Below are 16,460 nucleotides of genomic sequence, written 5' to 3' on the forward strand. Positions count from 1 at the left end.
TCTGTGACCCAGCCCAGTGCTGGATGCCAGAGACTCAGATGAATCAGAGCTGGTCTCCTCCAGAAAGGCTGGTCTCCAGGCAAGACCAGGCAGAGACACAAGGGCCCAGGCAGAGAGTGGGCAGCTCTGCCCTGGGAAGGACGCCAAGCAGAGACTGTCTCCATGCCGGGGATGCCCAGCTGGGGCCCCGGGGACCCTCAGCCTGGCCGGAGCAAGGGATGTGTGAAGCGCAGGTCAGATCACTGGAGGTGGGGCTGGGGTAAGGAGGAGGCTGCTTTCTGCAGGGGACTTGCTCACTGTTGCAGGAGTTTAACCACATGGAGTGATAGCGTTTCAAAATGATCCCTGTGGCTTCTGTGCAGAGAAAAGATGACAGAAGCAGGGAGATCCCAGATGGATGGTCTCTGAGAAGGACCAACAAGAGGAAGAACGGGTGAGGGCATGTGTCAGGCGCTCTGGGGAGGGAGGACCTGGATGACACCTCACTTCAGGTTGTGCTGAGGAGTACTAGGGGAACTGATGTCAGAGAGACAGAGTAAGCACCCAGGAGAATGGAGTGGGGAAGGGTCTCAAAGGTGGAGAGCACAGCCTGAGTGTGGGTGAGCAGGAGGAGGAGCTGACCCAGGGGAGACAGAGAGGCTGCCCTGCTGTGTGCTCCAGAGCCCATGTCAGGCTCCCCAGGAGTCAGAAAAGGGCCTCTTGATCCAGTGACTCCCACGTCCTGCCTCAGCCAGAGCCCAGGCAGGCCAGTGGACAGGCCTGAGGTCTCTGAAAGGCAGAGTGGCCAGCGGAAGACAGGAAAACCAGAGTCCCCCTTCCCCCCAGATGGCCTCCTCCTGTCCCACCCAGCCCTCAGCATGGGCTCTAGCTGCACACTGTTTGACATTCAATGCTCTGGTCACAGAAACACTAGCCCCCTGCTAGTGAGCAGAGACTGCTCAATCTCTGTTCTTTGGATGTACCTTAATTTATTTAACCAATCCCATCTTGAAGAATTTTTAGATTGTTACCAATTTTTTTTTTTTTGGGCCACTTGAATCCTTTTTCAATGACTCCCATTTTTACTTGGCTCATTAGAAGCAAAACCATCTGTGAAAACACAGATTCAATTGTTGCTTGCATTTTCTAATACAAATTAAGTCCTTGCAAGGCTATTAAAATTAAATAGAATCTGTTCTTGGGCCATCTCCATCTATGCCCCCATTCAGCTTGCAGGCAGGGCTTCCTCACTTGGGGGAACCCTGGCACCAACCATTCACAGGTATACAGTGAGCATCTACTATGTGTCGGGGACACCCCATGATCGTGGGCTGCTCCTCTCCCATCCAGACACAGGGCATCTCACACCTCACTTCTCCCCGTCGCCTGCCTCCATGAAGTATACCAAGTGCACCATCCCTTCCAGCCTCTGGCAGGACCTTGTCCGTAACAATGCCTCCCGTTCCAGACCATTCTGTCCTTCCCACTACACTGGCTCAGGCCCTACAACTCACAGGGAATGTTAAGGCAAACAGGTGTGACACAGCTCCACTCTGGAGTCACCTGGGTTTAACCCCAGCTCTGCATTGTCCAGCTAGTGACTCTGTCTCCTCATCCATGAATGGGGACACTAACAGTCCCTGCCTCCTACGGCCGTCTCGTACTGACAACAAAACGCAGGTAAGGAGCAGTGCTCAGCGCCTAGATGTTTACTGGGTGCCCAGGAAACCAAAACAACTGGGCAGTATTGTCCAAGCTGGCCCGTGGCTGGGCGGCAGTAAGACTTCCCATTCCGGTCAGTGTATACACTAGATGCTTCTGGGGGGTGAACAAACCCGGTGCTTCCCAGAGTCGGCTCCGCACCAAAACTAAGTGGGAAGATGCAGCGAGGAAGGCTCTCCTTGTGGGTAGAGGGTGCCTCAGGCAGGAATATTCCGCACGCCCTGCCCTTGTGGTCCATGGCCCTTCAAACGTCCTCCAGGAGTTCCCGGGGCCGGCAGAGACCACCAGGAACAAGCCGTGTGTCAACAAGCAGGGCCCTAAGGGAGCTAAGGTCACTGGTTTGCCTCATGGGTTTTGGGGTGGGGGCGGTGGGTCCGAGCTGACTTTATGGAGATCTGGGGCCCAAGAGAACAGCAGGGGTTGACACGCTGGGAGCTGAGAGGCTGGGTGGCCTGGCACAGGGTAGACTTTCAGGAGACCGGCGCCCTTCAGAGCTCTGCTACCGGGCCGGATGGAGCGTATTTAACAAGCGAGCGCCCACCGGTGTGAACCTGCGACTCCCCTCCCAAGTAGATTCACCCAAGAGAAATGAGTGCCTGGGTCCCCGAATGGCTGCGTGGGAACCCGAACGTCCATGCAAGTATTATTTGCAACGCTCCCAACCTGGAGACCGCACAGTGTCGCTCGACTGCAAACCAGACACACAGAGGTGTGTTCTTGGGACAGCGCACGCGACCACTAGCGCGCGCTGCGGGACGGCTGCACCGACGTGCCGCTGAGCCGCAGGCGCGGCCCGTGCTCACAGGCCGGCGCGGAGACCATCCGGGAACGCAGGGGAGGCTGTGGCTCACCCCGCGGCGACAGGCTCGCGGAAGTGGCCGGGGGAGGGGGTCGCTCGTGCCTGGAGAGGGGCCGCCAAGCAGCCTTCTGCCGCGACGGAGAGTCCCCGGCGCGATCCGGGCCGTGTTCACACGGGCGTCTGTGTGAAGACGCCGCCGCGCGGCACACTTCGGAGTCGCGCGGCCCCGAGCCCAGCGCCGGGAGTTACCGGCTCACGGGACCCCTGAGGCAGCCCCAGCGCCCGGCCCTGCTGAGGCCCCGGGCGGGGGCTCCCGCACGGCTGGAAGCGGGAACGCCAGGCCCGCCGGGACGGAGCCCCGGGCTGGCCCTCAGCAGCGGCCTTACTCCGCCACGCGCCAGCGGCGTGTCCGCGGCGTGTCCCGGGCGGAGGGCACGGCCCGGCGCCGCCCACGCGAAGGTGCGGACGTGACTCGGCCCCGAGGGGGACAGCGGCTCCCCGCCCCCCTCCACGTCCTGCCGGCTCCAGGCCGCGGAGAAGCCAGCCAATCCGCAGCCGGCCCGGCCCGGGGTCACTCCATTAAAGGCCTCCGTCACCTAAGCTGACCACGCGCCACCAATGGGCGAGCCGCCCCGAGGCCGCCAATGAGCAGCAGCCTTACGGCCTGCGCCGGCCCTGGGCTGCTCCGCCGCGTTTCCGCAGTGAACGCTCCACTCCGAATGCCGGTTGGCTCCCTGCCAGCCAATCAGCGGGCCGTCCCGGACCCGTCAGCCAATGGCCGCCCGCCTCCCCGCGCCGGGCCGCGACGGTTGGCGCTGAGCTCCCGCAGCCCGCGGGAGGCGGGGGCGGATTGGCGCAGGCGGCGGCCAATGGGCGGCGCGCGCGAGCAGCGGAGCCAATGAGCGCGCCGGGGGCGGTGCGGGCGCGGCGGCGGGCGGCTGCAAGGAGCGGCCGGTGGCGGCGGCGGCGGCGGCCGGTGGCGGCGGCGGCCATGGCGGCGGCGGAGGCCGGCGGTGACGACGCCCGCTGCGTGCGGCTGAGCGCCGAGCGGGCCCGGGCGCTGCTGGCCGACGTGGACACGCTGCTGTTCGACTGCGACGGCGTGCTGTGGCGCGGCGAGACGGCCGTGCCCGGCGCGCCCGAGGCCCTGTCGGCGCTGCGGGCCCGCGGCAAGCGCCTGGGCTTCATCACCAACAACAGCAGCAAGACCCGCGAGGCCTACGCCGAGAAGCTGCGGCGCCTGGGCTTCGGCGGCCCGGCGGGGCCCGGCGCCCGCCTCGAGGTCTTCGGCACGGCCTACTGCACCGCGCTCTACCTGCGCCAGCGCCTGGCGGGCGCGCCGGCCCCCAAGGCCTACGTGCTGGGCAGCGAAGCCCTGGCCGCCGAGCTGGGGGCCGTGGGCGTCGCCTGCGTGGGCGTGGGGCCCGAGCCGCTGCAGGGCGACAGCCCCGGCGCCTGGCTGGACGCGCCGCTCGATCCCGACGTGCGCGCCGTCGTGGTGGGCTTCGACCCGCACTTCAGCTACATGAAGCTCACCAAGGCGGTGCGCTACCTGCAGCAGCCCGGCTGCCTGCTCGTGGGCACCAACATGGACAACCGGCTCCCGCTGGAGAACGGCCGCTTCATCGCGGGTCCGTGCGGCCCGGGGGCGCGGGGGTGGGGGCGGGCCGCGGGCACCTCCTCCCCTCTGACCCCGGGTGCTCCCCTCTCCTCCCTCCCCCACGTCTCCGCCCCGCAGGTACCGGCTGCCTGGTCCGAGCCGTGGAGATGGCCGCCCAGCGCCAGGCCGACATCATCGGGAAGCCCAGCCGCTTCATCTTCGACTGCGTGTCCCAGGAGTACGGCATCAACCCGGAGCGCACCGTCATGGTGGGAGACCGCCTGGACACGGACATCCTCCTGGGCGTCACCTGTGGCCTGAAGACCATCCTGACCCTCACCGGCGTTTCCACTCTAGGGGATGTGAAGAGTAATCAGGAAAGTGACTGTATGTCTAAGAAGAAAATGGTCCCTGACTTCTATGTTGACAGCATAGCTGACCTTCTGCCTGCCCTTCAAGGTTAAAGATTTAGTGTCTTTAATCTCCAGAATAAAACGAATTGAAAACCACTTACCCAAATTAATAGGTGGGGCTTAAGCATCCGCTCAGCTAGGTGGCTTCAAACAGTATACTTGGAGTTAAGTAAAGGCACTAGTTGTTAACCTTGGAAGTAAACGTTTGGGGGGCGATATTGTTTACAGACGCTTCTATTGGAAGATGCACTTTTAAACCTAGAGGGCATTGTGGGGGTCCTGGGCTTCGGGTGCCATTGACAAGGACAGGCTTAGCATCTGTCCAGGATTCAGGTGACCTCAGGGTGGTTACCCAGCCTGCTGATGGGCCCCGGGCAGGTCTAGGGATGTTAGATGTTTCATTGAAGATTTCGTTCAGGGATCAGGCCCCCCCCTTCCAGGCCAAAGGGGAGAGCAGTCTGAGGATTTTGACTGTTGTGAGAAACTTGTACAAACAGACGCAGGGCCTGTTGCTGTGGTCATCTGCAGGTGAGCCTGCTGTGGCGTCCCAGCCCCTCACCTGCAGGGTGGGAGTGGAGGAAAGCGCTGCTCCCGATGCTGTCTCCCTGTCCTTGGAGTGCAGGGTGCTGACCTTACCACCGCCCCACACTTCCTTAAAAACCACTCTGATGTCACAATCAAGTGTCTGTTCCGTTTCAGATACCCAGGGCTGCCACACCTCATACGTGATCACGGAGTTCTGTAAACTCAGTCCAGCTAAGCCTCAGCTTTCTCAAATGTGCGTTTAAATCCAGCTGATCTGGACTGAGCACATTGTTAGCTGAGCGGCCGAGAGAGTGTGGATGCCTTTGCTGAACTCTGGGCAGCTGTGCAGAGAGCTCAGAGTAGCGTTGGTACCAAAAATTATTTTTTTAAACTTTTGAACAACTTTTGTGAAACGGTGGAATTGAATCTTAAGTGTGTTAATTAATAGCTGTGCTCTGTCTCATAGGGAAAATCCCTCCGAAGAAGTCTGCGTGCCCCGCACCCAGCAGCACGGCTAAAGGCACGTGCTGGCCAAGAAATGCCTGTCACCCTGGGCGCCCTCTGGGTGGGGGAGGAAAGAGGTGTCCCCAGGAACAGGAAATCCTTTCACAAAACATCCAGTCTCTTCCTGTTCTGCTCCTGAACCCTCAGTTGGGGTGGGGGTTACATGCCAATGCTCCTTGAGGCCACTTCTTTTGGCTCTGGAGTTCCTTGTCGGATGCCAGCGGGAAAACTGGCAGGGTCCGTCTGCTAGCCAAGGGTTCTTGGCAGAGGGCCCCGGCCTTTTCTGCCTGTTCCCTAAAGTTGCTGACCTGATGAGCAGACCATCCAGCTGCACTTGTGGGGTAGGGCCTGGGGAGCTGTTCCTTTTGGCAGACTCCTTCCCAGCGCCTCACTCTGTCCCAGTGGCATTTGCCCACGAGCTTCTCTCCTAGCCCCAGGGGGACTCCTTCCCTCATTCTCAAAGTTCTCATAGCAATAAAGGGTGCCCCGAACCCGCAGCTCTTCCCAGGCCCGGGCTGTCTGGGGTTTGGACTCTGCTGTGGGGCATCGTGAGGGCAGCCAGCGCCTGTGAGGTTGGTGGTGCTGACGTTGGCTCTGCGAGGTCAGCTCAAGGTGGGTCTGGATATTGAGCAGGCCTGTCAGGGCGTTGTCACCCACACCAGGAGCACGCAGCAGGTGCAGCAGCAGCACCACCTCTCCTGCCGGTCAGTGCCCCCCGAGCCCACGTGCACCCCACCTCTGCCCCTCGTTGCACTGTGTGAACCCAAATGCATATTAAAGTCTCAAACTGCGCTAACTCTGGCGTTCCTTGCCCTTGTTTTGATAGCAGCCTTTGCGCAGAGGCTACAGCTGCCTAGCCGCGGGGGTGAGGGTGGGGGGGGGCGGTGTTGCTGTCTAAGAAGGAGGCGTTCTGGGATCCGTTCCAGAGCTGGGATGCTGACCGCCAGGATGCCATCGCATCCCAGGCCATGACACAGAGGACTGGCTTCAGAAGAATGAGCAAGACAGAGGCACGAAGGAAAGCCAAGAACAGGAAGGGGCAACAGGGTGAAGGGGTGCGGAGCCCTCACGTCCTGCCGGTGCCAGAGGGAGGCCTGACTCGAAATCCACAGCACCGAGAAGTCGGAGATGTGAGCTGGGAGCAGAGGAAGGCAGCGCGGGCAGGGCAGGGCAGGGCAGGGCAGGGGCTGGCCGACCTGACCGACCATCCCGGGGCGAGTGGTTGTGCCTGTCGGCTGCGAAGAAGCCGTCCTGCTCCCAGTCCCACGTGCTGCGGACTGCCCCTTGGCCCGGCCCATCTGAGGGGCTGGGAAGTGGCCGGGGGTACGGGGCATGGAAGGACAGAGGCAGCGCGGACTCCCATAGCAGCCGCTCGTGGAACACGTTTATTGATGGCCTGAGCCCTGGGAATCCAGGAATAACCTGAGACACTGGAACAGCCTCTTCAGGAAAACGAAGTCTGTCCCCAACCGGACTCTATATAAAGTTGTCCTGCCTGGGCCCGGGCTGCACCTCGTGCCAATCCACAGGACTCGATTCCCTTGGCCGCCGGCGGTGCTCTTCACCCTCTCAGGCCCGGCACGCTCCGGTCTGCAGAGGCCGGGTGTCGGGAGAGCCAGGCACCGTGACAAACACCCTCCACCCCAGGCAGGGGGAGCTGTCCCGGCTCCAGGAGAGGAGGGGGCCGGGACGGTGGTTTGGCTCATCACGGCTGTACTAAGGTTTCCCTAGCTGACTCCAAGGGGCGGCAGACAATCCCCGCATTGTCACCAGGGCTGCACCATGGAGCAGAGGCGCTGCGGTGAGGAGAGCCCCGGGCCTGGGTTTGTCCAGGTGAGTGCCTGCAACCACCCAGCGCCCTCCTCTAGGACGGGAGACCCTGGGCATGCCCTGGGCAGGGGACGGGAGTGCAGGACCCACCTCGTGCACCTCAGCCCCCGCCTTCCTGAGCCAGCCTGCTCCCCAGTCTCTGTTCCAGGCCCCACAGACTGCAGTGTGCCCCCAGGTGAAGGCCAAGGCCTGCCCTGGGGGCTGGAGGGGCCCCAGCCTGCTGCTGCTGCTGCTGCTGCTGGCACTGGCCGCTGCCGGGGCTGTGGCTGGAGGACTTCTTGGCTTTGCTCACAGTCCCCCCAAGGTGAGCTCCTCCTGGGGACCTGGCCTGGGGCACAGACAGTGGGGAGGGGAAGGAAAGGCCAGGACCTCCCAGCCCTCCAGCGAAGCCAGGGCTCAGAGCAGTGGCTGGACCACCAGGGGGTAGGGGGATGGGGGAGGTGGTGTCGGGGGCTGCCCCCCAGCCTGCCCAGTGAGCTCTGGCTCCCCGATCTCAGCCTCTGCTGCAGATGCTCCGTCTGACCCCTGCAAGCCCTGGGGCACCCCAGTCCAACCAAACTGCCCAGGTGGACGTGGCCCGGAATGTGGCAACCATCCGGGTGACCTCGGCTCAGAGCAACCGCAGCTGGGCAGTGCTGTTCGACGGGCAGAGCGTGAGTGGGTTGGGGGAGCGGTCAGCACCCGCAGAGGCTTGGGTGGCCCTGCCTCACCCGCCTGCCTCCCTAGGGCTGCGTCTGTTACCGCCCCTCGGAACACCCGGCCTGCTTCCTCTGCCCGATGGAGCCCCGAGACCGTGAGACCCTACAGCTGCTGGTGAACACGTCCAGGGTAAGCAGCCCCATGCGGCCAGGCTCCCCGGGCCAGGGGGCAGACAAAGGGTCCTGTGTACAGCCCAGGCCTGGGGCAGGCTGGAGCTCTGGTTTCAGGGAACAGAAGGCCTGTCTTCTCTTGGCCGAGGCCGCTGACAAGAGCTGAGGATGGTGCTGGCCCCAGGCCAAATGTCCAGGGACGCACAGGCATGGCCCCAGCCCGGGGGAGCGCCAGTACCCCCGCGCCCTGGCCCACCAGAGCTTCGTCTGTAGGGCCACAGGACCCCCGGCCCCAGCCAGGACACCCACTACGCCCAAGAGCTGCTGGCAGTGCTGGGGAGCCGCGAGGTAGACCCTGCCCAGGTGGGCGACTCTGTGCGGCATCTTTGCAGCAAGACGCCCATTTACTGGGCCCGCCGAGCGGAGGGTAAGTCGGGCGCTGTTGTGGGGCCCGGGCGGAAGGGGTTGGAGCTGCGTGGGGCTCACGCAGGCCCCTCCCCCCAGGGCCCCAGAGGCAGCGGCTCATCTATCTGTGCATCGACATCTGCTTCCCCAGCAACATCTGTGTGTCCGTCTGCTTTTATTACCTCCCAGACTAAGTGCCGCACCCGGCCAGCCCCCCAGGCCGGCCTTGTCGCAGGTCATGGAGGGTGGCTGCGGGCGGGAGTTAATAAACGCTCCACCTGGCCGTGACACTGTTCTCTGGGGCCTCAGGACCCAAAACGGGCAGGGCGGGGGAGAGCACCGGCTTGGGGTTGGGCCCCAGCCTGGGACCCCGTGGGCCCTGTGGATCTGGAATTTCGGAAGCAAGTGAAGGCTGGCTCGGGCGGGCTTCTGGGCCTCGTCACCCCCACAGAAGCAACGGGAGCTGAGAGAACCCCAGGGCATGCCGGCCTGGCCAGTCGCAGCCGGGCGCAGTCCAGTCCAGCGGGCTCGGGGGCGAGGGGCTGGCCCATGGAGGTTCACACTGGCCTGGGCAGCCGAGCACACCTAGTCCGCAGGTGCTCCCTGGACAGCCGCCTGCAATCCGAGGGGCCACGGGCTAGCCCAGCACGCTGTCGTTGAAGGCCAAGCAGACGACAGCTTTCTGGTGGCCGCCATACTCTCTCTTGATTTCTCCCGTCTCCACACACCAGAGCCGGGCCAGGTTGTCAGACGAAGCTGCAGGGAGGGATGGGGGCGGGAGCTCAGGGGGAAGCCCCAGGCCGGGGCCCACCGCAGCAGGAGCTGGCCGGCGCCGGGCGGTGGCAGCCGGCGGGCAGGGGCTCACCGGTGACGATGTACTGCGAGTCTCCCGAGAAGGCACAGCCCCACATCCAGCCGCGCGAGGACTCCCCCGGGTTCCCGCTCTTGATGCTGAGCTCCGTCATCAGGGAGAAGTTGGACGTTCTCCAGATCTTGCACGTCTGGTCGGCCGAGCACGTGGCCAGAAGCCTAGGGGTAGACGTGAGTGCAGAGGGGGGGCGTCAGCAGCCACTCCCACCTTCACCCCGGTGCCGTGCAAAGGCTCCACCCCCCTGCACACCCCCTACGCACGTAGAGTCAGGGCTGAAGCGGCACTGCAGGGCGTAGCGGGTGTGCGCTGGGATCTTGGTCTTGGGGATGAGCTGTGTCACCTCGTCACCAATGCCCCCAGTCAGGTTCCAGACATAGCAATTCCCCTACGATTGGAGGGGGGTCATGGGACACCTGGGGCCTTCAGTCTGACACCTGGGAAGGGAGGTCCTCATGGCCAGACCCGGATGCAGGGGCTGCCGTCCCACCGGGGGCTGCACAACGGGATCTGGGGGCTGGGGACACATGGCAGGCACAGCTGGGCCGGGCTGCAGGGAACCCCAGGCAGGCTGAGAGCCGGAGGCCATGCCCGGCCTTCGAGCAGAAAGCTGCTGGCTCGCGGGAGGGTGAGGGACGAGATGGGAGCGAGACACGTCAGATGGAATGGCTGGAGGGTGACGTGGGGACGCTACGGGACCAGTGAGTCGTCGAGAGGGAAGGGACTTTGAAGGGGAGAAGACGAGGCCGGACGGGAGAGCGGGGCCACACCGCAGTGTCCCACAGCCACGGCGAGGACCCAGGGCGCCAGGGGGTCCATGCAGGGAACGCTGGCATCGGCGGGCACTGAAGGAGCGCTGTGTGGGGGCAGAGCCTCAGTGAGGGGGGAGGGCGGCCGCTGCTCGGGGAGCGGAGGCAAACGTGGGCCAGGAGGAGCCGGGAAGGAGAGGGAAGTAGACAGACACGAGAAGTTGTGGAGGTGGAAGTCACGCCCGCTGGCTGAGCTGTGCAGTAGTGAGAGGGGGCGTCAGCAGCGACACCCCGCTTTCTGGCTTGGCTGGCTGGCTTGGATCTGGAGCCCAGGATGAGGAAGCAGGCCCGGGGGGGTTGGGGGGGGAGTCTGAGGAGCATCTGGGGACTGAGCCATGTGCAGGGAATCGGGAAGACCAGGGACTGGGTGCTGAGCCAGCCTCCCCCGGCGCACGCACACCCGAGACTCACGGTGCTGTTGACGGCCGCCATGTAGCTGGCGTCGGGGTCAATGTGGGCAGACGTGATGGAGACCTCAGGCTCGGGTATCAGCTGCTCGTTGTGGTCAGTTTTCAAGTCCCAGATGTGGATGGCACCGCTCTGGTCCCCCACAATGAGCTCCGCCTGGGGTGCAGGGGAGGTGAGGGAGAGCCAGTCCCCTGCCCTCCAGAGCCCCACGGTGCCCAGCCCTGGGAGCGCTCCTCACCTGGTTGGGGTGCAGGCACACGCAATTAATGGGTGCGTTCACCTGGAAGATCCGTTGGCACTGCAGGTTCCGAGACCTTTGGGGGCACATGCGCTCTACTGGGTGCTGCTGGCGCCCCCAGATGCTCTTTCCCCGCCATTTATGCTCGTTCCTCTGCTGCTGGCAGCAGCGTCACACCACACACCAGCTAGACTCCCCCCACCCCCCGGGGACACCCCTTCAGCCTGGGCTTGGGGGACTCACTCTCCAGAGCTCCTCGGAGGATCAGGCTGAGACTGGGCTCATCTTTGTATGGCTTCACCCCCTGCCCTACCCTGCTTTCATCACCACCCTGAGCAAATCACCCGCAAAGAAAACCCCATCTGGGCCTCTGCTTGGAGGGCCCTGGCCTGAGACAGCCCCGGCCTGGCCCCCCACCCCCACGCACCCGGCAACAGGCCCCTCCTGCCCGCTGCCCCACACCTGAGGTCCCAGATCCGTGCTGTGCAGTCCTCCCCACCCGTGTACATCCAGCGGCCGTCCTCATGGAAGCCCACGGACGCGATGTTCTTGTTGACCCCGTCGTAGCTGATGATGGGGTTGGGGTTGTTGGAGCTGAGATCATACATGCGAATGTGTTGGTAGCCTAGGGACACAGACTGAGCTGCAGGGTGGTTGTGCCCAGGCCAGCCCAGCAGGGATCAGGGGTCGGGCTGAGGGTACAGCTACCTGCAGCAGCGATCATGCTGCGGTCCGGCGTGATCTCCAGGGCGTTCACCTGCTAAGTCTGTTAAGGAGGAGGACAAACAGAGCCCTCGAGCCCCCACCCCCATCTGGCTTGGCTGCTGCAGCCTTTCCGCCCCAGGCGCCCCTTCCTTTTCCCAGGCTGCTGTCCCCACCAGGCATCTTTCCCAGTACCGCCCTCCCCACCTCCGCGGTGAAGGATACGGAGTCCTGATGCTGAACCGTGCGCGTACAGATCCCACTGTGGGCCTGCCAGAACCGCACCGTGTGGTCATAGCCCGCAGTGGCCAAGATCACCGGGTCACTGCCCACTGTGCCGGGGGACGTGTTCATGGTGTGGAAGAAGAATCGCCCGCACAGGACACACTTCTGAAAGGCAGGGGTCAAAGCTCAGAGCATCTGCAGAAGAGAGGGGTATGCAGAATTTACGGAATACTCTCTAAGTCCACTCGCTGCTGAGAGATAGGCATTAGCATTCCCATTTTACAGAGGTGGAAACTGAGGCTCAGAGGCTCGGGGAACGCATGACAACCTGCGGAAGTGCGTGCTTCGTTCCCCGCCCCACGGACCCGGCCCGGACGCCAACCCCACCCGCCGCCGGCAGGGGGCAGTCGCGCCCGGCGCGCCGCTCTGCCGCAGGGGCGGACCGCGCATGCGCAGGGGCGGCGTACGGGCCGGAGAGGAGAGCCGAATGCAGCGGCTACGCATGCGTAGCAGGCCGGCGGCTGAGCCTGATGGGAGGGGGTGCTCTCTGGCCAGACCCTCGGGCTCCCCCGTGCTCCGTCGACAGCCCTGGCTTCGTCCCGCTGGGCCAGCTTCCCCAGGCGCGCTCTCCCGGCCACCCAGCGGCGGCTTTCTGGCCCTCGTCCCGCGGCCCCCGTACCTTACACGCGGCTCTGCGCTCCGCCGCGCCTCAGGACGGCGAGCGGAGCGAGAGCGAATCGATAGAGGCCGCGGCCGAGCGTAGAGTTATCGATGGGCCCTTAAGGCGACACCACGGGACTTACGCGGGGGTGTTGGGGCGAGACCAACGTTCTGGGGCGGGAGGGGCCTGTAGAGGCCTCCGTGATGCCTGGCCGCCGCCTCCTCACGGGCACCGCGCCCTTCAGGCCGCCACTCGTTTTCCAAGCTTGGTCCCGAGGCGGGGCCGCGCCAACCCCTCCCCTCCATCCCCTCCTCCTCTCCCCACGGCTAGGGTGCCCAAGTAAGTTGGAGGACTCCCGCCCAGTTAGCGTTTGAGTTGCAGGTAAGCAAGAATAAGTACATGTTTTGGTATAAGTATATCTCAAATACCGCATGAGATATACTTACCCTAAAAAGTTACCCGTTGTTTATGGGGAATTCAAACGTAACTGGGCGTTCTGTAGTTTTATTTGCTAGACGTGACAACCCTAGTCTGCGCCCTTTGGGTCCTGTTCAGCCCTGACCCGACCCGCTTGTCTGCCCACTCAACCTCAGTGACCCCTCCAAAGCTGGGGTCTCTCATGCCTCCTGTGCCATTTAGCACTCGCACACTCCAGGCACTGTGACCTCAGCTCTCCTGCGTCCCCCCCCCCCCCCACGATGCTTAGAAACGCAGCGGCACACAACCCCCTTCTTTCCTCTGGCTTCTTGACCAAGGCCTCTTGACTCCACTACGCCCCCAGGCCCTGGGGGGCAGGAACCTTCCCCCCATCCCTTCCATGCCTCCCTCCTTCCTTCCCCACAGCCCGGAGCTCCCCCTCCGGCAGACACTCTGCACAGCTCTCCCCACCTCTCTGACTCCCGCGTCCTCACTTCTCACTCACTCCTCAGCCCACTGTCATCTTTGGCCCCCAGCTCTCCAGTGGAAATATCGCAAGGTCACTGGCGGCCTCACACTGACAAACCCGCCGGATACTTTTCCATTCGCATCTTGACACATCCGCGCAGCGGTTGACAGTGCTGGTCCTGAAATCTCCCTTGGCTGCTCAGCTTCCTGCCAGTCTTTCTCTGCCTTCCCTTAGAGCCTGGTCCCTTCCAGGGTTCCGGTCTCTGCACACCACTCCCACTCCTACCGAGGGTCCCATGCGCTCTCCAGGACTTCCAATACCACCCGTGTTGGGAGACCTTCCGCCCCGTCTCCAGCTCAGACCCGCCTCCCTGATAGTCCCCAGACAGCTTCCCGTGGCCGAGACCATTCATTATGGAGCTCCCCCAAACGGCTTCCCCTTCTGTGTGCCAGAGGCCCTCGCGTGTTATAGCTCGGCCCGATCCAGTGGCGTCCCGTCACCCCCTCTGCCAGAACGGCCTCCTGCCCCACCTCCCTACCTGCACTCCTGCCCCCATCCAGGCTGTCCTTCACATTGCAAAGTGGTCTTTTAAAAACCGAGAAGCTTTCATGGGTCCCCCTTACCCTCCAGACCCCTGGCCCCTGCCAACCATGCAACTTTCTCCTCTCTCCATTCCAGAGGCTCCATGCTCTATCCTGCCATCATGGACAATAGCCTTGGGCTTTGACCCCCGCTACACACTCCCTTCTGAGCTGTCGCCCGTGCCCCACTGAGGATGCACGCCCGGATACCTCTTCACATGCCACACTCGGGGTTGTCAGCACCTTTGTAGCGCCTGTAGGAAGCATTAGGCTGGTGTTTTTGTTTTCATTGAGGTAAAATTCACACACTGTGAAACTAACCATTTTTAAGGTTTTATTTATTTTTTACTTATAAGATTTTATTTATTTATTTGACAGAGAGAAAGCACAAGCAGGGTGAGCAGGAGAGAAAAAACCATTTATTTGTTTGACAGAGAGTAAGAGTGCGTGACCTGGGGCTCAATCCCAAGACCCTGGGATCATGACCTGAACTGAAGGCAGACGCTTCACCGACTGAGCCAACAAGGCGCCCCTTATTAATTTTTTAAGTGATCTGTACACCCAACCTGGGGCTTAGACTCATGACCCTGAGATCAAGAGTCACATGCTCTTCCAACTGGGCCGGCCGGGCGCCTCTGATATTCACCATTTTTAAAGTGAACAATTCAGTGGCACTTAATGCGTTCACAGTGTCGTGCAATCACTAACCTCTGTCTACTTCCAGAACATTTCCATCAGCCCAAAAGAAAACCTCTGTGCAGTCTCTCCCCATTGCCTCTCCCCCCTCAACCCCCCAGCCCCTGGCAAATATCAGTCTACTTTCTGTCGCTGTGGATTTCCTATCCTGGGTGTTGGGTATCCGTGGGATCCCGCAGCACACGGACTTCGTCCCTGGCTTCTCTCGCTGAGCATCATGTTTTCAGCATTCCTCCAGGTGCTAGCAGGTGTCAGAGCCTCGTTCCTTTTTATGGCCGAATAATATTCCAGTGCACAGCTGGACCCCGTTTGTCCACCCACTCACCTGCTGACGGACGCTTGACTTCTTTCCCCTTTTTGGCTATTACGAATAATACTGCTGCGAACATTCCCACACGAGAAAGAGTGTCTTTTGAAGTACGTGTTTTCATTTCTCTGTACGCTAGCCGTGGACTTGCTGGGTCACATGGTAACTCTATGTTTAACTTCTTGAGAAACCGCCAGACCATGCTGCGCGTTTTCCTGCATTATGCATCAGGTCTTTCTAATGGCTCTGCCACGGAGAAACCACCCTCATTTGGGAGACGAGGAAACTGAGGCTCAGAGATGCCGACTCATACGTTGCAGTTTGCATCAGCGGGACACGACCGAACCCCTCCTGCTGGCTCAGCTCCCCGCTGACCTTGCCCCTTCTGTGAGTCCCCACACTTGCCCGTCCTCATCCTCCGTGCTGAGTACCGGAGCTCTGCCGGGCTCAGAGGCAGCTCTGGGAGCGGCAGTGAATGTGGGGTCAGAAGGCTGGGGGAGTAAGAGCTCTGTGCACCCCGGTACCTGAAGGACATCCAGAGCGGTGTGAAGCCACCAAGGAGCCTGGGAGCAGGAGAGAGGGGTGGGGCGGAGGAAGGCTGCAGGACTGCCCCTACGGGTCTCTGCGGTCCCACCTGTGTCCTGGAGGTCAGGCCCTGCACTGTCGGCCTTTCCTATGGTGCTCTGGGTAGAGCCTGGGGACTGCACATGTCCCTTGCCTAGTCTAACGAACAGACGAGGCGGGGCTCCCCCCCCCAGCCTCAGTCCCCCCAGCATCTCTGCTGGGTAAGAAGAGGGCCCAGGACCCATAGTTCTCAATCCCCTCTTACACACCCAGCACCAGCCAAGCCCTTTACCGAGGTGGCGTCCATGAGAATGAGAGCAACCCCGGGCAGCTGACGTGCTGCATGCTCCCTGCAGCCCGTGGGGAGGGTATGTTCATCCTCCCCGTGTCCTACAGCAGGGGCCAGGCATCAGGGCTCTGGGGGGAGGGGGGCTGGAAGGAGCACTGTGGGGGAGCACCAGGGGCAGCTGCAGCTGGTGGACAGGAGCGGGGGCTGCATAGGCCGCCAGGGGAGACTGCCATGCAGCTGGGAAGGGGGCCAGCCTGGGCTGCAGTGAGGCAGCCGCCGGCTCATGAGTCTGGCTAATTCTGCTGGCTCAGCAGCCCCTCCTCCCGGGATCCTCGGAGGCCTGACTTCCTGGAGGGCTGCCCAAGCCCCACGCCTCCGCGTCTTCATCCCCCAGCCAAGCTAACCCCTGTCCTCTGGCTGGGGGAACCGCCGGCAAACGCACATCTCTGTTTTCAGGTGGACCCTCCCATGAGCCCTGAGCCGCAGGCAGAACTGCCGGCCCATTTTACAGATGAGGCAGCTGAGTGTCAGGGCCTTGTCCAAAGTTGCCAGGCTGGCCGGGAGCGGATCTCCGGCTTCTTGGGCCCTCCTAGGCCATCACCTTCTCCTGGCAGAGTGAGTCCATCAGAATGTATACAGC

General features: G+C 62.4%; 3 protein-coding genes across 5 annotated transcripts; 2 read left to right on the forward strand and 1 right to left on the reverse strand.

The window, feature by feature from the left end:
* Positions 1-3,403: 3,403 nt before the first annotated feature.
* Positions 3,404-6,336, forward strand: PGP (phosphoglycolate phosphatase). The gene is made up of 2 exons (XM_080831136.1): positions 3,404-4,131; positions 4,239-6,336. Exons 1-2 carry the CDS (start codon positions 3,492-3,494, stop codon positions 4,562-4,564), a joined length of 966 nt encoding a protein of 321 aa, XP_080687262.1. The 5' UTR covers positions 3,404-3,491; the 3' UTR covers positions 4,565-6,336.
* Positions 6,337-6,911: 575 nt separating this feature from the next.
* On the forward strand, positions 6,912-8,780 carry BRICD5 (BRICHOS domain containing 5; the record flags this gene model as incomplete). The annotated part of the gene is given in 5 exon segments (XM_080830571.1): positions 6,912-7,676; positions 7,870-8,025; positions 8,099-8,200; positions 8,455-8,653; positions 8,656-8,780. Coding segments are annotated over 5 exon segments (831 nt in total). The 5' UTR covers positions 6,912-7,427.
* Positions 8,711-12,552, reverse strand: MLST8 (MTOR associated protein, LST8 homolog). Of its 3 annotated transcripts, none has more exons than XM_080830567.1 (9): positions 12,516-12,552; positions 11,837-12,031; positions 11,618-11,669; positions 11,372-11,534; positions 10,910-10,985; positions 10,675-10,827; positions 9,718-9,842; positions 9,452-9,615; positions 8,711-9,342 (listed from the first exon to the last, which is right to left on the reverse strand). In XM_080830567.1, the coding sequence occupies exons 2-9, from the start codon at positions 11,963-11,965 to the stop codon at positions 9,224-9,226; spliced, it is 981 nt and encodes a 326-aa protein (XP_080686693.1). In that variant the 5' UTR covers positions 11,966-12,031; positions 12,516-12,552; the 3' UTR covers positions 8,711-9,223. The 3 variants fall into 3 exon arrangements, with proteins under 3 accessions (XP_080686693.1, XP_080686695.1, XP_080686694.1); XM_080830568.1 differs by having other exon boundaries at positions 8,743-9,342; positions 11,837-12,001; XM_080830569.1 differs by lacking the exon at positions 12,516-12,552 and having other exon boundaries at positions 8,742-9,342; positions 11,837-12,234.
* Positions 12,553-16,460: the final 3,908 nt, after the last annotated feature.

Source organism: Martes martes, assembly GCF_963455335.1.
Source record: "Martes martes genome assembly, chromosome: 18".
NCBI lineage: Eukaryota > Metazoa > Chordata > Mammalia > Carnivora > Mustelidae > Martes > Martes martes.

Excerpts from the sequence above, each read along its gene's own strand:
- PGP (XM_080831136.1), top strand. The coding sequence starts at position 3,492 with ATGGCGGCGGCGGAGGCCGGCGGTGACGACGCCCGCTGCGTGCGGCTG. Across the intron at positions 4,132-4,238 it reads GAACGGCCGCTTCATCGCGG|GTACCGGCTGCCTGGTCCGA; the intron begins GTCCGTGCGGCC and ends TCCGCCCCGCAG.
- MLST8 (XM_080830567.1), bottom strand. The coding sequence starts at position 11,965 with ATGAACACGTCCCCCGGCACAGTGGGCAGTGACCCGGTGATCTTGGCC. Across the intron at positions 10,828-10,909 it reads TGTGCCTGCACCCCAACCAG|GCGGAGCTCATTGTGGGGGA; the intron begins GTGAGGAGCGCT and ends CCTGCACCCCAG. Across the intron at positions 9,343-9,451 it reads CTCGCAGTACATCGTCACCG|CTTCGTCTGACAACCTGGCC; the intron begins GTGAGCCCCTGC and ends CCCTCCCTGCAG.